The following is a 22,395-nucleotide window of genomic DNA, read 5'->3' as shown; positions in this document are numbered from 1 at the left end:
AGTACCTGTTCTATTATATTGAAAGAGTCGTTTTTTTCATTTATGAATGTAGCACTATAGCGCAACCTGCAGGCGGAATATATCAGAAGACAAAAGAAGACGCATGAAAAGGTTCAAACGAAGGTTACATAAAGGAGCTATGTTAAATTCGCACACACTGAACACACAGACACACACGCACGCATACACACAACACACAACACACACATTCACTTTCAGTATTTGTTTTTCATCTCATGGGCATATTATGTTGTGGGAAAACTCATTAACACATGACAGACACAAGTGGAATGCATTTGCAGCCTGATGTAATAAACTGTCAGGAGTGTCAGTGAAGAATGGGGGGGGGGGGTCTGAGAGGGGGCGAGGATGATCTGACTCAAGGAGAGAGTGAAGGGGACTTAAAGCAACATAACATAAAATACCTTATCCAGCTAAAATATCCAGCTTCTTGGTAGATTATTACTGTAAACCCAGCAATGGAGGGATTATTACTGTAAACCCAGCAATGGAGGGATTATTTGGTGCTAGTGAGACAGAGAGAGGTTGAACAAAAAAAATTTGAAATAATGAATGATGCATAGGTTACACTTGCTTGCTGTGAGGCAATGTGGTACATAAAATGGATTGAAAGTGGCCTCTGCTATATAGGCCTTCATGGACACGTTCTGAAATAGCCCTGGGGCTTTCCCACCCGGACCCAATATGCATAAATATATTTTTTTATATAGAGACCCGTTCTGAATGGACCTGAGGACAACTACACCCGTTCCGTATAGACCTGGTCGGATCCAGACCCGGTCCGATCCGAGTGAGGAAAGCAGCAGAAAAGTCACATTTTAAGCTACTTTATTAACTGGAGTTGATAAAGCGCAAATTGACGCTCTAGCAGGGGCCGTGCTGTGTGTGTAGGCTACTGTGAGTGTGAGCAAGTGACACGGTAAGCAGGGAGGAGGGATGGAGAGAAAGCAACCAACCAAGCCGACTCGCGCTATAGTAGACGAATAGCTGCCATAGCTAGGTTATTTATCATCCAGTATGATTACATAGTACCTGTCTTGACTGCATCTCTCTCTCTCTCTCTCTCTCTCTCTCTCTCTCTCTCTCTCTCTCTCTCTCTCTCTCTCTCTCTCTCTCTCTCTCTCTCTCTCTCTCTCTCTCTCTCCTCTCTCTCTCTCTCATTTGTACGGACCTTCCAGACAATTCAGTAAAAATTAAACATACCCGAGACCTGTGACAATCATATCAAGTTCCGACGCAGACCCGTGACATTATTTAGAATTCTGGATCCGGACCCGCTCAGGTCCCGGATTGGGTCTCGGGTATTCAGGTACAGGTGGTTCCGTGAAGACCTCTACTCTGCTCCTCTGTCTCCTCTCTCACCTCTGTCTCCTCTTTCTCCTCTCTCTCTTCCTTCTCTCCTCTCTCTCCTCTGTCTCGCTTGTCTCCTCTCCCTCCTCTGTCTCTCCTGGCTCCTCTGTCTCCTCTGTCTCCTCTCTCTGTCTCCTCTGTCTCCTCTCTCTCTCTCTCCTGTCTCCTGTCTCCTTTGTCTCTCCTCTGTCTCTCCTCTCTCTCCTGTCTCCTCTCTCTCCTCGCTCTCCTGTCTCTCTCTCTCCTCTCTCCTGTCTCCTCTCTCTCCTGACTCCTCTCTCTCCTGACTCCTCTCTCTCCTGTCTCTCTCTCTCTCTCTCTCCTGTCTCCTCTCTCTCTCTCTCTCTCTCTGTCTCATCTCTCTCCTCTCTCCTCTCTCTCTCCTCTCTCCTGTCTCCTCTCTCTCCTGTCTCCTCTCTCTCCTCTCTATCCTGTCTCCTCTCTCTCCTGTCTCCTCTCTCTCCTGTCCCTCCTCTCTCTCCTGTCTCCTCTCGCTCCTGTCTCCTATCTCTCCTCTCTCTCCTGTCTCCTCTCTCTCCTGTCTCCTCTCTCTCCCTGTCTCTCCTGTCTCCTCTCTCTCCTGTCTCCTCTCTCTCCTCTCTCCCCTGTCTCCACTCTCTCCTGTCTCTCTCCTCTCTATCCTCTCTCTCCTGTCTCCTCTCTCTCTCTCTCTCTCCTCTCTCCTCTCTCTCTCCTCTCTCCTCCGTCTCCTCTCTCTCCTGTCTCCTCTCTCTCCTCTCTATCCTGTCTCCTCTCTCTCCTGTCTCTCCTCTCTCCTGTCCCTCTCTCTCTCCTGTCTCCTCTCGCTCCTGTCTCCTATCTCTCCTCCTCTCTCCTGTCTCCTCTCTCTCCTGTCTCCTCTCTCTCCTGTCTCTCCTGTCTCCTCTCTCTCCTGTCTCCTATCTCTCCTCTCTCTCCTGTCTCCTCTCTCTCCTGTCTCCTCTCTCTCCTGTCTCTCCTGTCTCCTCTCTCTCCTGTCTCCTCTCTCTCCTCTCTCCCTGTCTCCTCTCTCTCCTGTCTCTCTCCTCTCTATCCTCTCTCTCCTGTCTCCTCTCTCTCTCTCTCTCCTCTCTCCTCTCTCTCTCTCTCTCTCCTGTCTCCTCTCTCTCCTGTCTCTCCTGTCTCCTTTCTCTCCTCTCTCTCCTGTCTCCTCTGTCTCTCCTCTCTATCCTCTCTCTCCTCTATGAATTATGGGTCAGTTAAGTGTCTCCGACTAGGAGTGCTGATCTAGGATCAGTTTTGCATTTTAGAACATAATTAATATCATGACATGGACAAGGGGAGACCTGACCCTCGATCAGCACTTCTACTTTTTCTTCAGCTCCTTCTGCTCCTGAGGCCGTTTCTGTTGACAAAACCCTGACGACCTTACAGAATGAAGATAATGGCCCAAATGGCACCCTGTTCCCTACATAGTGCACTACTTTTGACCAGGGCACAAAAGTAGTCCAATGGCTATTTCGAGTACCATTATGAATAGTCAAGGTAGCCCATTGACTGTCCTGCACTATTCAGAGTACCATTATGAATAGTTAAGGTAGCTCATTGACTGTCCTACACTTGTTTTTCTTCACATACAGTAACAATATGTCAATTGTGATAACTGCAAATTATGAGATAGTGTGAAACATTTGATTGTCACGATTGACTGTGTCATCAAGCTGCTGGAATGATGCTTGTTCAGTGTTTTACATAATTCTAACCCATAATAAAATATAATAATATTCGCCATTTAGCACTTTTATCCAATGCGACTTGCCATAATGCGTGCATACATTTTCATATAGTTGGCCCCAGCAGGAATCGAACCCACAACCCTGCACCATACACCATGCTCTACCAACTGATCCACAGAGGACCATTATGTTAACATGTTACCATGTCACTAATAAACTGTACTTCCTCCTTGTTTTCCAGCTGGCCACCTGGGACCCAGTGCACGGCCTCAACGGAACGCTAACAGACAGGAAGCTGGAGAACAACATGAGGGGCGTGGTTCTGCGAGTGGTCACTGTCCTGGTGAGTACAGTCTGTATCGGAGTAGGATGAAGTTGACCCTAGATGCTGACTTCAGCCCAGAGCTGTCAGTCTGTATCCACAATGGGACTGTCTGTACACTGCTTTACATACAGGCCCATGGTGGACTGGCATCATAAAGATATCACTTGTAATTAGTCCTGGTGCGTCAACGATGTTCAACACTCCCAGATTTATGTCGGGGTGTCTGTTCACGGACCGTAAGTGGACAACGGGCGCTTCTTTTAACGCAATTTCGGAAGTTGAATTGAGCTCCATTATATCGAGATTCAAGTTTTTCTATCTCGCCTCCAGTGCCGATTTGAGTGAGTCCCCTGAGTGCTTAAAGATTCAGAGCATTAAATTCTTCATGTCGTATCTTCATATCCCAGCTTTGAAGTCTGGGGGAGAAGAAAGAGATGATTCTACCATTCTGTGGCTCTGCCTTTTTTTTCTCCCTGATTTTCATCCCTGTCAAAAATAACATGGAGTAAGTTTCTGAGAAATGGTGTGTAGGAAAAGGGTTGGGTGGTGTGTGTGTGCGTGTGTGAGTTTGTGCAAGCATGCTTGTGTGTGTGTGTTTTCCCAGAGGCACAAGGGGAAAGACTGCAGTATTCACTGAGAAATCCCTTGGTCTCAATCTTTCTGTGGCTCTCTTTCTTTCTCTCTTCTCTCTCTCTCTCTCTTTATTTCTCTCTTCTCTTTCTTCTCTCTCTTTCTTTATCTTTGTCTTTATCTTTCTCTTTCTCTCTTTCGCTTTCTCTCTCTCTCTCTTTATTTCTCTCTCCTCTCTCTCTCTCTCTCTCTCTCTCTCTCTCTCTCTCTCTCTTTCGCTTTCTCTCTCTCTCTCTCTCTCTCTCTCTCTCTCTCTCTCTCTCTCTCTCTCTCTCTCTCTCTCTCTCTCTCTCTCTCTCTCTCTCTCTCTCTCTCTCATTTGCTCGACCTCTGTGATTGACATCCTTTATGAAGTGCAGCCAGTAAGAATTGGTGTGAAATGTCTAGAGTACTGTGGATGGACTACCCCTGTATATCCATGAATGAGATGTTGTGTGTGATAGATAGCTTCACTCCCTCCAAATGCTAGCCTAACAGTATAGTATGCTAGGGCTTTCTGATCTGTAGACCCAGTTCAGAAGAACCATGGTTAAAATGAGTATGTTTACATTTATTTTTGAAAATTCCATTGATGTTCAATGTCAGTATGTTGACAAATGACATTAATGGAATGTTGGTTCAACTAACTTTTGCCCGGTGTGATTATATCCAATGACCCCCAACCACCACCATCTATCTATCTGTAAATATACTTTTTAATTTAAACCAATCAACTTATCATGTTCAACTGATCTACTCAGTGGCTAATTACTAATATTTTACTGCAGTGTTTCTTGGTAGTCTTAAACAAATCTACTTTGAAACAAAAGTATACACATCACACACATGGTTAGGGGCTTAAAAAAAGAAGACACCTGTATCATTTCAAATATAGAGTTGAAATGTATTCAATTTTGAGTTTACATCCCAACATTACACTTTTACATACATCACAGAAGACTGAAATATAACAAAACCATTTGACATATAAACACTGTTTTTTTGGTGTGTTAAAATACGTTAATGTTAATTAATTATGAAATTATGAAAAACATTCCACCCATGAGGCCACTAGAGGGCGGTTTGGTAATTTGACTGCAGGAAAGGGGTTTACGAGACAATTAGATCACATTAGCGGCACTCCCAATAAGTCCTGTTGGTGACCAATTGATTTGTTAAGGGCTGTATTGACTGTTTACACACAGGGGGGCTTGGGGCAACCTGACAGGGAGCATTCACTACTCCAAGAGGCCCTGCGCTCTTCCCAGCATCCCTACTGTGTGGATAATAACTGGGTGCCATGCTCAAGAAACACAGGGATTAGCAGGACCCATCAGCCCAGGCAGGCTGTATCCCTCCCTGGCCAGGCATCATCTCCAGCTCTGCTCAGAGACTGTGGGATAATAACAGAAGTAGCACCAGTCATCCATTGATTTACTGCTTTCCCATGGAGGCCTTTTAGCGCTGATCTATTTGAGTGGAAAATGTCCAGCTTAAATGTTACTTTAAAAAAAAACACTTAAAATCTGAAGAAATATCAGTGTGTATGTCTAAGCGGGATGGTGTGGTGCCAGTGGGATCTTGACGAGGGCTTGGTTACGCATGAGGCGTATGTTAGGGGAGTCGGGGAGCAGTGAACAGTGGGATCTGGAGGCTTTGTACAGTCAATGCCTCCTTCCCTCCCTCCTGGTGACTGATGGGTAATGTGCCCAGTCTTTCTCTGGAGCTGAAGTGCAGAGAGAGAGAGAGAGACAGAGAGAGAGAGAGAGAGAGAGAGAGAGAGAGAGAGAGAGAGAGAGAGAGAGAGAGAGAGAGAGAGAGAGAGAGAGAGAGAGAGAGAGAGAGAGAGAGAGTGCTCCATCCACGCCCCAGTGACCCTCTCAGGCAGAGCAGAGTTCCAGCTCAGTGAGTACAGGCCAGTCAGGGTATGTGGGCTGGCTAAACGACTCTGGTGAGCCCCTATGGTCTCCATGGGGGACTCTGCTGGTGCTATTAATATGAGCACTGTGTGGCTGATGGCAGTCTGATGGCAGTCTGATGGCAGTCTGTATAAAGAGCTTCCCTCCAGTCTAGAACTGTCTGTATAAAGACCTTCTCTCCAGTTTAGAACCGTCTGTTTAAAGACCTTCCCTCCAGTCTAGAACTGTCTGTATAAAGACCAGTCTAGAACTGTCTGTATAAAGACCTTCCCTCCAGTCTAGAACTGTCTTTATAAAGATCTTCCCGCCAGTCTAGAACTGTCTGTATAAAGACCAGTCTAGAACTGTCTGTATAAAGACCTTCTCTCCAATTTAGAACTGTCTGTATAAAGACCTTCCATCCAGTCTAGAACTGTCTGTATAAAGACCTTCCATCCAGGCTAGAACTGTCTGTATAAAGACCAGTCTAGAACTGTCTGTATAAAGACCTTCCCTCCAGTTTAGAACTCTGTATAAAGAACTTTCCTCCAGTCTAGAACTGTCTGTATAAAGACCTTCCCTCCAGTCTAGAACTGTCTTTATTAAGACCTTCCCTCCAGTCTAGAACGGTCTGTATAAAGACCTTCCCTCCAGTCTAGAACTGTCTGTATAAAAACCTTCCATCCAGGCTAGAACTGTCTGTATAAAGACCTTCCCTCAAGTATATAACTGTCTATATTAAGACCTTCCCTTCAGTCTAGAACTGTCTGTATAAAGACCTTCCATCCAGGCTAGAACTGTCTATATAAAGACCAGTCTAGAACTGTCTGTATAAAGATCTTCCCTCCAGTCTAAAACTGTCTGTATAAAGACCTTCCCTCCAGTCTAGAACTGTCTGTATAAAGAAATTCCCTCCAGTCTAGAACTGTCTGTATAAAGACCTTCCCTCCAGTCTAGAACTGTCTGTATAAAGACCTTCCCTCCAGTCTAGAACTGTCTGTATAAAGACCTTCCCTTCAGTCTAGAACTGTCTGTATAAAGATCTTCCCTCCAGTCTAGAACTGTCTGTATAAAGACATTCCCTCCAGTCTAGAACTGTCTGTATAAAGACCTTCCCTCCAGTCTAGAACTGTCTGTATAAAGACCTTCCCTCCAGTCTAGAACTGTCTGTATAAAGACCTTCCCTCCAGTCTAAAACTGTCTGTATAAAGACCTTCCCTCCAGTCTAAAACTGTCTGTATAAAGACCTTCCCTCCAGTCTAGAACTGTCTGTATAAAGACCTTCCCTCCAGTCTAAAACTGTCTGTATAAAGACCTTCCATCCAGTCTAAAACTGTCTGTATAAAGACCTTCCATCCAGTCTAGAACTGTCTGTATAAAGACCTTCCCTCCAGTCTAAAACTGTCTGTATAAAGACTTTCCCTCCAGTCTAGAACTGTCTGTATAAAGACCTTCCCTCAAGTATATAACTGTCTATATTAAGACCTTCCCTTCAGTCTAGAGCTGTCTGTATAAAGAACTTCCCTCCAGTCTAGAACTGTCTGTATAAAGACCTTCCCTCCAGTCTAAAACTGTCTGTATAAAGACCTTCCCTCCAGTCTAGAACTGTCTGTATAAAGAACTTCCCTCAAGTCTAGAACTGTCTATATTAAGACCTTCCCTTCCGTCTAGAACTGTCTGTATAAAGACCTTCCATCCAGGCTAGAACTGTCTATATAAAGACCAGTCTAGAACTGTCTGTATAAAGATCTTCCCTCCAGTCTAGAACTGTCTGTATAAAGACCTTCCCTCCAGTCTAGAACTGTCTGTATAAAGATCTTCCCTCCAGTCTAGAACTGTCTGTATAAAGACCTTCCCTCCAGTCTAGAACTGTCTGTATAAAGACCTTCCCTCCAGTCTAGAACTGTCTGTATAAAGACCTTCCCTCCAGTCTAGAACTGTCTGTATAAAGACTTTCCCTCCAGTCTAGAACTGTCTGTATAAAGACCTTCCCTCAAGTATATAACTGTCTATATTAAGACCTTCCCTTCAGTCTAGAACTGTCTGTATAAAGACCTTCCATCCAGGCTAGAACTGTCTATATAAAGACCAGTCTAGAACTGTCTGTATAAAGATCTTCCCTCCAGTCTAAAACTGTCTGTATAAAGACCTTCCCTCCAGTCTAGAACTGTCTGTATAAAGAAATTCCCTCCAGTCTAGAACTGTCTGTATAAAGACCTTCCCTCCAGTCTAGAACTGTCTGTATAAAGACCTTCCCTCCAGTCTAGAACTGTCTGTATAAAGACCTTCCCTTCAGTCTAGAACTGTCTGTATAAAGATCTTCCCTCCAGTCTAGAACTGTCTGTATAAAGACCTTCCCTCCAGTCTAGAACTGTCTGTATAAAGACCTTCCCTCCAGTCTAGAACTGTCTGTATAAAGACCTTCCCTCCAGTCTAGAACTGTCTGTATAAAGACCTTCCCTCCAGTCTAAAACTGTCTGTATAAAGACCTTCCCTCCAGTCTAAAACTGTCTGTATAAAGACCTTCCCTCCAGTCTAGAACTGTCTGTATAAAGACCTTCCCTCAAGTCTAGAACTGTCTATATTAAGACCTTCCCTTCCGTCTAGAACTGTCTGTATAAAGACCTTCCATCCAGGCTAGAACTGTCTATATAAAGACCAGTCTAGAACTGTCTGTATAAAGATCTTCCCTCCAGTCTAGAACTGTCTGTATAAAGACCTTCCCTCCAGTCTAGAACTGTCTGTATAAAGATCTTCCCTCCAGTCTAGAACTGTCTGTATAAAGACCTTCCCTCCAGTCTAGAATTGTCTGTATAAAGACCTTCCCTCCAGTCTAGAACTGTCTGTATAAAAACCTTCCATCCAGGCTAGAACTGTCTGTATAAAGACCAGTCTAGAATTGTCTGTATAAAGATCTTCCCTCCAGTCTAGAACTGTCTGTATAAAGACCTTCCCTCCAGTCTAGAACTGTCTGTATAAAGATCTTCCCTCCAGTCTAGAACTGTCTGTATAAAGACCTTCCCTCCAGTCTAGAACTGTCTGTATAAAGACCTTCCCTCCAGTCTAGAACTGTCTGTATAAAGACCTTCCCTCCAGTCTAGAACTGTCTGTATAAAGACTTTCCCTCCAGTCTAGAACTGTCTGTATAAAGACCTTCCCTCAAGTATATAACTGTCTGTATAAAGACCTTCCCTCCAGTCTAAAACTGTCCGTATAAAGACCTTCCATCCAGTCTAGAACTGTCTGTATTAAGACCTTCCCTCAAGTATATAACTGTCTATATTAAGACCTTCCCTTCAGTCTAGAGCTGTCTGTATAAAGAACTTCCCTCCAGTCTAGAACTGTCTGTATAAAGACCTTCCCTCCAGTCTAAAACTGTCTGTATAAAGACCTTCCCTCCAGTCTAAAACTGTCTGTATAAAGACCTTCCCTCCAGTCTAAAACTGTCCGTATAAAGACCTTCCATCCAGTCTAGAACTGTCTGTATTAAGACCTTCCCTCAAGTCTAGAACTGTCTATATTAAGACCTTCCCTTCAGGCTAGAACTGTCTGTATAAATACCTTCCATCCAGGCTAGAACTGTCTATATAAAGACCAGTGTAGAACTGTCTGTATAAAGATCTTCCCTCCAGTCTAGAACTGTCTGTATAAAGACCTTCCCTCCAGTCTAGAACTGTCTGTATAAAGACCTTCCCTCCAGTCTAGAACTGTCTGTATAAAGACCTTCCCTCCAGTCTAGAACTGTCTGTATAAAGACCTTCCCTCCAGTCTAGAACTGTCTGTATAAAGACCTTCCCTCCAGTCTAGAACTGTCTGTATAAAGACCTTCCCTCCAGTCTAAAACTGTCTGTATAAAGACCTTCCCTCCAGTCTAAAACTGTCTGTATAAAGACCTTTCCTCCAGTCTAAAACTGTCTGTATAAAGACCTTCCCTCCAGTCTAAAACTGTCTGTATAAAGACCTTCCCTCCAGTCTAAAACTGTCTGTATAAAGACCTTCCCTCCAGTCTAGAGGAACACACACATTATGCACTTGGACTGTGAACATGCATGTACCCACACAAATATAATGTCCACACACACACACACACACACACACACACAGGAATGGATTTGATTACATAGTGCACACCGTAAACACAAACACACATTAAAGCTCCCACACACAGACACTGCTTCCCGCTGGGACACATACACATGGCTACACACTCTCATATTCGTGTAGTGCACCTCCCACTGTGATAATGTAGGACACATGCTCTCACAGAGGTACACTTGTACTGTTTCACGCTCAGTATTGATTTTCTCGCTACTGAGATGGTCTGCGAGATCTGGGGTGAATTTGAATCAATGTGTTGTTGTGCGGAAGGGATGGCCATACACTGAGGAGGTAATCAATGTGTAGTTGTGCAGAAGGGATAGCCATACACTGAGGAGGTAATCAATGTATAGCCATACACTGAGGAGGTAATCAATGTGTAGCCATACACTGAGGAGGTAATCAATGTGTAGTTGTGCAGAAGGGATAGCCATACACTGAGGAGGTAATCAATGTGTAGCCATACACTGAGGAGGTAATCAATGTGTAGCCATACACTGAGGAGGTAATCAATGTGTAGTTGTGCGGAAGGGAAAGCCATACACTGTAGTGCGTCAGAGTAGCGTGTGTGTGCGTGTGCGCTTGATGTGTGTTTGTGCGTGTGCGCGCATGTGTGTGTGTGTGATGCGTGTGTGTGTGTGTCAGGTAAGGTTGTGGTTGTGGGGCTATGATGGAGTGTATGGAGTAGTGGGGTAGGTAGGTAGGTAGGTAGGTAGGTAGGTAGGTAGGTAGGTAGGTAGGTAGGTAGGTAGGTAGGTAGGTAGGTAGGTAGCTAGGTAGCTAGGTATCATGGTGTGCTGCGGCATGGAGGGGTTCCCTCACTGTTTGATGGTGCCTCACGGCTACAGTAGGAGTTGGCATGCATGTCCACACTCCCACTAATAGCTTATTGAGCGACGGGGGCCATGGAGGATTAGAAAGCACTGGCTTAATGTGCATGCCGTGAGTAGTCAATAACACCCCCTCGGTAATACATCTGGCTGACATATTCCCAGAAAGATTTCAGTCATCAATAGGGATTTATTAAAGAGGAAGGAAGCCAGGAAGAGAAAGGGCTACTGTTTCTTCTTCTCGGCGGAAAGTTGAGACACGTTACAGGATAGTCCATGACAATTAGCAGGTGGAGTGTGGTCGTATTAGTCATATTTCACTCTCTCTCTATTTCTCTCTCTCTCTCTCTCTATTTCACACCTCTCTCTCTTTCTATCTCTCTCCCTCACTGCTCTCTCTCTGTACGGTTACTGTCTGTCAGGTGGAAAACAATAGCATCAACCTCTAGTATTGTTACACCAATTTAGTGACATTGAGGCAAAACATCCTGGGAAAGGATATGGACTGGCTGGCTCAAACTGACCCATTCAATAAATTGTAAACCATGTAAGAAAAAAAGCATGGGGCGGAGACAGAGGAGACAGTGGAGACAGAGGGAAACCTGGGCTACAGTACAGTAGTGCCGGATGGAGCAGTAAGGATGAACATAGATTTTTGTCCCCACAGGAGGAGCCCTTTGTGATGGTGTCAGAGAATGTCCTTGGGAAGCCTAAGAAGTACCAAGGCTACTCCATCGACGTGCTGGATTCTCTCTCTAACTACCTGGGCTTCAAGTACGAGATCTACGTGGCCCCTGACCATAAGTACGGGAGCCAACAGGCCAACGGGGTCTGGAACGGACTGATGGGAGAGCTGGTCGCCAAGGTAAGAGATTGTGTCTCTGTCCCAAATGGCACCCTGCTCCCTATGTAGTGCACCACTTTTGATCAGAGCCCAATGGGCCCTGGCCAAATGTTGTTCCAGATGGTACCCTATGCCCCTTATAGTGCACTACTTTTGACCAAAGCCCTATGGCCAACCTATATGCTGCAGTGCTATGTCCAAATGCGTTCGACTAACACTTTCCATTAGCAGTAGAATCAAGAACAAATACCAGGTTATAGGAATAAATATGAGTTCAGATTGTCATGTCATCCATGAATTGTCTGTGTTCATCAGTGTACTGTACATGATCTTCCTTTGCAGGAAACACCCTCATCCATCTGTCCATCCATCCATCCATCCTCATCACCTCAACCAAAGTACATAAAACGTAATGTGCCATCATGCATGTAGCGCTCTATAGTCACTTGTCAGAGTAAAGCAATTACAAACATGCAACGATTGTGAATCGTTGGCTTGGTAAACTGTCTTCTTCTTTAGAGTTGGCTGGTTTTCTGTCCATGGTGCTGTCAGCTATTCACCCTGTCTGGCCAATAGAGAGTGAGCTGAAAGGTTATCTAACAGCCAGACAAACAGACAAAAGGCAAAGCTGAAAACAGCTGGAGGTCAGCAGAGCATTTTCAGAACCATCACTGCTTGCTTTTTCCCCATTTTCCGACTCATTTCGATAGCTTGCTTTCCAGACCTAAGGCCATTCCCACACCGATTACACCACTGCTGCTTCCACTTTGCTTCCTTAAATGTGAGGATATATGCATAAGAGTTAGAGCTTATCTTTCAGGTCACAAACACAGACCGATGGAAAATATATAATTTAAATATAATTTAGAATAGTTTGCCTCTATTCGCCTTGGATATGTTTTTTATTACGCCTTTGCAGAAGGCAGGAATCGTGGTCACAGGCAGGAAATGGACATCCACAGGTAGACAACCAGGCAGGTGAAACAAAACTAGGACTGAAGGCTAAAACTGGTTCTCACAAACGAGCTAGGAAAAGGCTTAGTAGAGTCAAAACGAACAATACCTCAGTAGGCACAAACAGAAAGAACTGAACTAAATAAGGAGCTGATGAGACCAGGTGAGTAACTAACACAGGTGAAATCAATGAACAAATATGAAAGACAGGGCTACGTTCAAGAACAAAAAGAAACAGGGCTACGTTCAAGAACACAAGGTGAACTAACAAAATAAATACAGAACCTTACATCATCAGACCTTTTGAAGTGTGTCTGGAATGATACAGAGGATATAGACAGAGTATTATTATGTGCTATCAGGAATGCTTTTTCCAGAGTAATGTTTTTTGGGGGCATATGCTCTTCTGTGATGTGTCTGAATGCTTCCTTTGAAAAGTGGTTTCTTCCCTTGACCTTGTATGTTCTAGAGCACACGGAGTGGTGCACAATTGACTGAATAAAAAATACAGCGTAGTGAAGGGAATTTAAAAGATCTCTTCCTATAAAACACACACACATACGGATACACACACGCGTGCATGCATACACACAATCAGTGTTCATCCTTACTGCTCCAACGGATACACACACGCGTGCACGTGTGCGCATACACACATACATATGCGGGCACACACACACTTTAGAGGAAACTGACATACTGTATAGACTTATAGTTACCGTACATAGAAAAAAATATAGACTGGCATGTCATGAAGAGTCCTAACAGACATGAATAGTCCTAATAGTCATGGAGAGATCTAATAGACATGAACAGTCCTAATAGTTATTAATGGTCTTAATAGTCGTGAAGGGTCCTAATAGATGTGAATAGTCCTGGTAGTCATGAAGAGTCTTGATAGTCATGAAGGGTCCTAATAGTCATGAACATTCCTGATAGTCATGGAGGGTCCTAATAGTCATGAAGGGTCCTAATAGACATGAAAAGTCCCAATAGACATGAAGAGTCCTAATAGTCATTAAGAGTCAAAATAGTTATCAAGAGTCTTAATAGTCATGAAGGGTCCTAATAGTCATGAAGGGATCTAATAGTCATGAAGAGTCCTAATAAACATGAAGAGTCCTAGTAGTCATGAAGAGTACTAATAGTCATTAATGGTCTTAATAGTCGTGAAGGGTCCTAATAGATGTGAATAGTCCTGGTAGTCATGAAGAGTCTTGATAGTCATGAAGGGTCCTAATAGTCATGAACATTCCTAATAGTTATGGAGGGTCCTAATAGTCATGAACGGTCCTAATAGACATGAAGAGTCCTAATAGTCATGAAGGGTACTAATAGTCATGAATGGTCCTAATAGTCATGAAGGGTACTAATAGTCATGAAGAGTACTAATAGACATGAAGAGTCTTAATAGTCATGAAGAGTCCTAATATTCATGAAGAGTCCTAATTGTTATGGAGAGTCTTCCTGATAGTCATGAAGACTCCTAATAGTTATGGAGAGTCTTCCTGATAGTCATGAAGGGTCCTAATAGTTATGGAGAGTCTTCCTGATAGGCATGAAGAGTCCTAATAGTTATGGAGAGTCTTCCTGATAGTCATGAAGAGTCCTAATAGTTATGGAGAGTCTTCCTGATAGGCATAAAGGGTCCTAATAGTTATGGAGAGTCTTCCCAATAGTCATGAAGAGTCCTAATAGTTATGGAGAGTCTTCCTGATAGTCATGAAGAGTCCTAATAGTTATGGAGAGTCTTCCCAATAGTCATGAAGAGTCATAATAGTTATGGAGAGTCTTCCTGATAGTCATGAAGAGTCCTAATTGTTATGGAGAGTCTTCCCAATAGTCATGAAGGGTCCTAATAGTTATGGAGAGTCTTCCTGATAGTCATGAAGAGTCCTAATAGTTATGGAGAGTCTTCCTAATTGTGATGAAGAGTCCTAATAGTTATGGAGAGTCTTCCTGATAGTCATAAAGGGTCCTAATAGTTAAGGAGAGTCTTCCTGATAGTCATGAAGAGTCCTAATAGTTATGGAAATTCTTCCTAATAGTCATGAAGAGTCCTAATAGTTATGGAAATTCTTCCTAATAGGCATGAAGAGTCCTAAAAGTTATGGAGAGTCGTCCTAATAGTCATGAAGAGTCCTAATAGTTATGGAGAGTCTTCCTGATAGTCATGAAGGGTCCTAATAGTTATGGAGAGTCTTCCTAATAGTCATGAAGGGTCCTAATAGTTATGGAGAGTCTTCCTGATAGTCATGAAGGGTCCTAATAGTTATGGAGAGTCTTCCTGATAGTCATGAGAGTCCTAATAGTTATGGAGAGTATTCCTAATAGTCATGAAGAGTCCTAATAGTTATGGAGAGTCTTCCTGATAGTCATGAAGGGTCCTAATAGTTATGGAGAGTCTTCCTAATAGTTATGAAGAGTCCTAATAGTCATTAAGTGTCATAAAGCATCCTAATAGTTATAAAGACACCTCATAGTCATGAAGGGTCCTAATGGTCATGAATATTCTTAATAGACTTGAATAGTCCCAATAGCCATTAAGGGTCTTAATAGTCACAAATGTTATTATAGTCATAAAGAGTCCTTATAGTTATGCAGCGTCCTAATAGTCAAGAAGAGTCTTAATAGTCTTGGAGAGTCCTCCTAGTAGTCATGAAGTCCTAATAGTTATAAAGTGATATGTTTTTTATTACGCCTTTGCAGAAGGCAGGAATCGTGGTCACAGGCAGGAAATGGACATCCACAGGTAGACAACCAGGCAGGTGAAACAAAACTAGGACTGAAGGCTAAAACTGGTTCTCACAAACGAGCTAGGAAAAGGCTTAGTAGAGTCAAAACGAACAATACCTCAGTAGGCACAAACAGAAAGAACTGAACTAAATAAGGAGCTGATGAGACCAGGTGAGTAACTAACACAGGTGAAATCAATGAACAAATATGAAAGACAGGGCTACGTTCAAGAACAAAAAGAAACAGGGCTACGTTCAAGAACACAAGGTGAACTAACAAAATAAATACAGAACCTTACATCATCAGACCTTTTGAAGTGTGTCTGGAATGATACAGAGGATATAGACAGAGTATTATTATGTGCTATCAGGAATGCTTTTTCCAGAGTAATGTTTTTTGGGGGCATATGCTCTTCTGTGATGTGTCTGAATGCTTCCTTTGAAAAGTGGTTTCTTCCCTTGACCTTGTATGTTCTAGAGCACACGGAGTGGTGCACAATTGACTGAATAAAAAATACAGCGTAGTGAAGGGAATTTAAAAGATCTCTTCCTATAAAACACACACACATACGGATACACACACGCGTGCATGCATACACACAATCAGTGTTCATCCTTACTGCTCCAACGGATACACACACGCGTGCACGTGTGCGCATACACACATACATATGCGGGCACACACACACTTTAGAGGAAACTGACATACTGTATAGACTTATAGTTACCGTACATAGAAAAAAATATAGACTGGCATGTCATGAAGAGTCCTAACAGACATGAATAGTCCTAATAGTCATGGAGAGATCTAATAGACATGAACAGTCCTAATAGTTATTAATGGTCTTAATAGTCGTGAAGGGTCCTAATAGATGTGAATAGTCCTGGTAGTCATGAAGAGTCTTGATAGTCATGAAGGGTCCTAATAGTCATGAACATTCCTGATAGTCATGGAGGGTCCTAATAGTCATGAAGGGTCCTAATAGACATGAAAAGTCCCAATAGACATGAAGAGTCCTAATAGTCATTAAGAGTCAAAATAGTTATCAAGAGTCTTAATAGTCATGAAGGGTCCTAATAGTCATGAAGGGATCTAATAGTCATGAAGAGTCCTAATAAACATGAAGAGTCCTAGTAGTCATGAAGAGTACTAATAGTCATTAATGGTCTTAATAGTCGTGAAGGGTCCTAATAGATGTGAATAGTCCTGGTAGTCATGAAGAGTCTTGATAGTCATGAAGGGTCCTAATAGTCATGAACATTCCTAATAGTTATGGAGGGTCCTAATAGTCATGAACGGTCCTAATAGACATGAAGAGTCCTAATAGTCATGAAGGGTACTAATAGTCATGAATGGTCCTAATAGTCATGAAGGGTACTAATAGTCATGAAGAGTACTAATAGACATGAAGAGTCTTAATAGTCATGAAGAGTCCTAATATTCATGAAGAGTCCTAATTGTTATGGAGAGTCTTCCTGATAGTCATGAAGACTCCTAATAGTTATGGAGAGTCTTCCTGATAGTCATGAAGGGTCCTAATAGTTATGGAGAGTCTTCCTGATAGGCATGAAGAGTCCTAATAGTTATGGAGAGTCTTCCTGATAGTCATGAAGAGTCCTAATAGTTATGGAGAGTCTTCCTGATAGGCATAAAGGGTCCTAATAGTTATGGAGAGTCTTCCCAATAGTCATGAAGAGTCCTAATAGTTATGGAGAGTCTTCCTGATAGTCATGAAGAGTCCTAATAGTTATGGAGAGTCTTCCCAATAGTCATGAAGAGTCATAATAGTTATGGAGAGTCTTCCTGATAGTCATGAAGAGTCCTAATTGTTATGGAGAGTCTTCCCAATAGTCATGAAGGGTCCTAATAGTTATGGAGAGTCTTCCTGATAGTCATGAAGAGTCCTAATAGTTATGGAGAGTCTTCCTAATTGTGATGAAGAGTCCTAATAGTTATGGAGAGTCTTCCTGATAGTCATAAAGGGTCCTAATAGTTAAGGAGAGTCTTCCTGATAGTCATGAAGAGTCCTAATAGTTATGGAAATTCTTCCTAATAGTCATGAAGAGTCCTAATAGTTATGGAAATTCTTCCTAATAGGCATGAAGAGTCCTAAAAGTTATGGAGAGTCGTCCTAATAGTCATGAAGAGTCCTAATAGTTATGGAGAGTCTTCCTGATAGTCATGAAGGGTCCTAATAGTTATGGAGAGTCTTCCTAATAGTCATGAAGGGTCCTAATAGTTATGGAGAGTCTTCCTGATAGTCATGAAGGGTCCTAATAGTTATGGAGAGTCTTCCTGATAGTCATGAGAGTCCTAATAGTTATGGAGAGTATTCCTAATAGTCATGAAGAGTCCTAATAGTTATGGAGAGTCTTCCTGATAGTCATGAAGGGTCCTAATAGTTATGGAGAGTCTTCCTAATAGTTATGAAGAGTCCTAATAGTCATTAAGTGTCATAAAGCATCCTAATAGTTATAAAGACACCTCATAGTCATGAAGGGTCCTAATGGTCATGAATATTCTTAATAGACTTGAATAGTCCCAATAGCCATTAAGGGTCTTAATAGTCACAAATGTTATTATAGTCATAAAGAGTCCTTATAGTTATGCAGCGTCCTAATAGTCAAGAAGAGTCTTAATAGTCTTGGAGAGTCCTCCTAGTAGTCATGAAGTCCTAATAGTTATAAAGTGTCATAAAACATCCTAATAGTCATAAAGAGTCCTAATAGTCATGAACAAACAATTCACGCTAACCTCCCACTGATGAAACACTACAATAGGATTTTAAAGGGATAGTTCACTCAAATTACACATCTGTCATCGGTTTTCAAATCAATCAATCATCAAATGTTATTTGTGACATGTGCCGAATACAACAGGTGTAGACTTTACCGTGAAATGCTTACTTACGAGCCCTTTTCCAACAATGCAGAGTTAAAAAGTATGAGAAATGTGCAAAAAAACAAACAAATTGTAACACAATAACATAACAATAAGGAGGCTGTATATACAAGGAGTACTGGTACCGAGCCAGTGTGCAGGGGAATGAGGTAGTTTAGGTAATTGAGGTAATATGTACATGTAGGTAAGGGGTAAAAGTGACTAGGCAATCAGGATAGATAATAAACAGAGTAGCAGCAGTGTATGTGAAGAATGTGAAAGAGTGTGAAAGTGTGTCTATGTGTGAGTGTGTTTGCGTGTGTGTTTTCTGTGTGTGTGTGTGTGTGTGTGTGTGTGTGTGGGTGTGTTTCAAGTTTCAAGTTTTAATGTCAAATGCACCAGTACAGTGAAATGCCTTTCTTGCCAGCTCTAACCCCAACAATGTAGTAATCAATAGCAATGTAATAATACAAATAACAAGGTAGAACAAAAACACATGAGATATAAAACTAAGAAGAAGACGATAAAGTAGGTAAGCGTACTATATACAGGGTCAGTACCAGTACCATATTTACAATGTGCAGGCATACTGGATCCATAGAGGTACATACGTATAGGGGTAAGGTGACTAGGCTTCAGGATATATGATAAACAGAGTAGCAGCAGCGTATATGATGATTGTATGTGAGTGGGTGTGTAGAGTCATTGTAAATGTACAGTATGTGCATATTATGTGTGAGCGAGCAGATGATGGAGTGAGTGTTTGTGTGTGTGTATCGGTGTGTAGTGTGTAGGGCCCTGTGAGTGTGCATAGAGAATGCAAAAATAAGAATAAAATACAAAGGTCAACTCAGATAGTCCGTATAGCCATTTTGTTAGCTATTTAGTTAGCTATTTAGCAGTCTTATGGCATGGGAGATAGAAGCTGTTCAGGAGCCTGTTGGTGTCAGACTTAATGCACCGGTACCGCTTGCCGTGCGGAAGCAGAGAGAACAGTCTATGGCTTGGTTGGTTTAACGATTTTCCGGGCCTTCTTTTCACTACGCCTGATATACAGGTCCTGGATGGCAGGGAGCTCGGTTCCAGTGATGTACTAGGCTGTCCGCACCACCCTCTGTAGCGCCATGCGATCTATGGCGGTGCTATTGCCATACCAAGCAGTGATGCAGCCAGTCAATATGCTCTCAATGGTACAGCTGTATAACCTTTTGGAGGATTTGAGGGCCCATGCCAAACCTTTCCAACCTCCTGAGGGGAAGAGGTGCTGTCGTGCCTTCTTCACGACTGTGCGTGTGTTTGGACCATTTTAAGTTCTTAGTGATTTGGACGGCGAGGAACTTGAAGCTCTCGACCCGCTCTACTGCAGCCCCGTCGGTGTGGATGGGGGCGTGCTATCCCCCCGTTACTTGTAGTCCACGATCAGCTCCTTGGTCTTACTTACGTTGAGGGAGAGGTTGTTGTTCTGGCCGCACACTGCAAGGTCACTGGCCTCTTCCCTGTAGGTTGTCTCATTGTTGCCAGTGATCAGGCCTACCACCGTCATGTCGTCTGCAAACTTGATGATGGTGTTGGAGTCGTGCGAGTCCACGCAGTCGTGGGTGAACAGGGAGTACAGGAGGGGACTAAGCACACACACGTGTTGAGGATCAGTGTGGCAGAGGTGATGTTGCCTACCCTCACCACTTGGGGTCGGCCCGTCAGGAAGTCCAGGATCCAGTTGCAGAAGGAGGTGTTCAGTCCCAGGGTCCTAAGCTTGGTGACGAGCTTGGAGGGGACAATGGTGTTGAACGCTGCGCTGTAGTCAATGAGCAGCATTCTCAGAGTCCAGTGATTGTGCATAGAGCCAGTGCAAGAGAGTCGGTAAAAAAAACACACAAAAACAAGGGGGTCAATGCAAATAGTCCGGGTAGCTTATTGGCACAAACGCTAAAAAGTTAGCATTTGGAGATAGTGGCCAGGTTAACAAAACCAAAGGACTGATTGCTGTCTTAACTTGTCCATAGACTGTTTACATGGTAAGGCAACCTCTAGGTAATTGTGTAATTTGAGTGAATTTTCCATTTATTATTGTGAATGGCTGTTCAGCTGTTTCAGTCTGTGTTTTATGAAGAGTGTGCAAAGCTGTCATCAAGCCAAAGGGTGGCTACTTTGAAGAATCTCAAATATAAAATATATATTTTGATTTGTTCAACACTTTTTGGGTTACTACATGATTCAATATGTGTTATTTCATAGTTTTGATGTCTTCACTATTATTCTACAATATAGAAAATAGTACAAATATAGAAAAAAAAAGGCATGGGCTAGTAGGAGTTTCTACCATATTTCTTAAACCAGTCATTTCCTTTGAAATCAGTGAAGGGAAGTGAACAAGTGCGCACTTTGGGAGGATGGAGAGATTATTGGGACAAGCCTGGGTGTTGGTCCTTCCACCACCAACACACTCACTGGTGTCTCCCCATGCCCCTAAAGCATGCTGGGAAGTGGGAACTCACTTGGGTCCTCATATTTTTTCATGTGCTGCGTAAGTGACAATTTCTGCCCGTTTGAGCATTTTGTTTCCTTACCAGACCGTGAAATTAGCAGATTTAGTCAACTGTGAATTAATTGTGTGACTGCGTGCGTGTGTGTGTGTGTGTGTGGGGGGGGAGGGTGGGTGGGTGTGGGGAGGGGGAGGGTGGGTGGGGGGTGGGAGGTAAATAACATCAGCTCGCAATGTGTCTTACGCTATGTGGAAACTCTCACTAATTTGTTCTTCCTTAAGCTTTCCCAGAAAAACTAATTTGCTACTGATAGGTCTGAGACAATTTCCACAAGCATTCTGCTTCTGGAGCTAGGACCAGGGAAGCATCCCAAATGTGAACCTGGTCAAAAGTAGTGCACTTTTTAGGGAATAGGGTGTAATTTGGGACGCAACCCAGATGTCTACAACAGTGCTAGCCAGGCTCGGAAGAACACACATTTAAACTAGTTAGCATTATTAATCCTGCATTCTCTCGTGAATATACTTTTTTTCTCCAAGGTCTATAATTCGTTTTCACGAATAGACTACCTCCTCATATCAAGATCTCTAATAGAGAATATGATTCTCTCAGAATCATAGCGTTATAATTTCAGACCACGCCCCCCTGTCAGTCATTTTCTCCCCATCTGTCAACACACACAGAACTAAACAGAGGAGATTCAACAACTCTCTATTAAGAGGTAAGGAATGTATGTCAACGATGAGGGAGAAAATGTCTGAATTCTTCACCACTAATTTAAACTTTGTCCCCTCTGTCCAAATGGTGTGGGAAGCCTTTAAAGCAACCTGCAGTGGTTGGATCAATAGTTACACCGCAGCTAAAAGGAAAAACATGTTCCAAAAGAAAACGTCGTTCGTTTGGAAAACCACAAGGCACCAAATACAATGGGATAAATATCAAGTCGCCAGTTAATAAGATATTTGATCACATTAAGAGATGGACAGTTCTACTTGTATCAGAGGTGCTAAAGATGAACATACTCCTAGACTATCGTTCCTTATGTCAGCTATACCACTTCAGTTCCCTCAGCATTGCTTTAAAGAGATATAGAACATTGTTTATTTTCAAGCTTGTGGAAAGAAAATAAACCATGGATTAACCACAAAAAACTGTCCATGCCAAGAAGTAAGGGTGGGTTTAATTTATTTTTTGGACAGGGAGTCAATGCTGAGACCAAGGTCTCTTTTCCAGATGAGCCCTGTACAGTGGGGAAAAAATGTATTTAGTCAGCCACCAATTGTGCAAGTTCTCCCACTTCAAAAGATGAGAGAGGCCTGTAATTGTCATCATAGGTACACGTCAACTATGCCAGACAAATTGAGATTTTTTTTCTCCAGAAAATCACATTGTAGGATTTTTTATGAATTTATTTGCAAATTATGGTGGAAAATAAGTATTTGGTCACCTACTAACAAGCAAGATTTCTGGCTCTCACAGACCTGTAACTTCTTCTTTAAGAGGCTCCTCTGTCCTCCACTCGTTACCTGTTTAATGGCACCTGTTTGAACTTGTTATCAGTATAAAAGACACCTGTCCACAACCTCAAACAGTCACACTCCAAACTCCACTATGGCCAAGACCAAAGAGCTGTCAAAGGACACCAGAAACAAAATTGTAGACCTGCACCAGGCTGGGAAGACTGAATCTGC

At 42.8% G+C, this 22,395-nt stretch overlaps 1 protein-coding gene across 1 annotated transcript in view; it reads left to right on the top strand.

Moving 5' to 3' along the window:
* The window catches only part of LOC311141343 (glutamate receptor ionotropic, delta-2), a gene marked incomplete at both ends in the record, with an annotated part of 590,499 nt that overhangs the window by 423,407 nt on the left and 144,697 nt on the right, over nucleotides 1–22,395 (top strand). The window contains 2 exons of the mRNA XM_084176639.1: nucleotides 3,289–3,390; nucleotides 11,475–11,672. Of these exons, the coding sequence (XP_084032765.1) occupies nucleotides 3,289–3,390; nucleotides 11,475–11,672 (300 nt within the window). The remainder of the gene's footprint in view (nucleotides 1–3,288; nucleotides 3,391–11,474; nucleotides 11,673–22,395) is intronic.

This window comes from Coregonus lavaretus (assembly GCF_964263955.1).
Source record: "Coregonus lavaretus genome assembly, chromosome: 14".
Lineage (NCBI taxonomy): Eukaryota > Metazoa > Chordata > Actinopteri > Salmoniformes > Salmonidae > Coregonus > Coregonus lavaretus.
The sequence above is the reverse complement of the archived record's forward strand: the minus strand, read 5'-3'. Positions and strand labels throughout refer to the sequence as shown.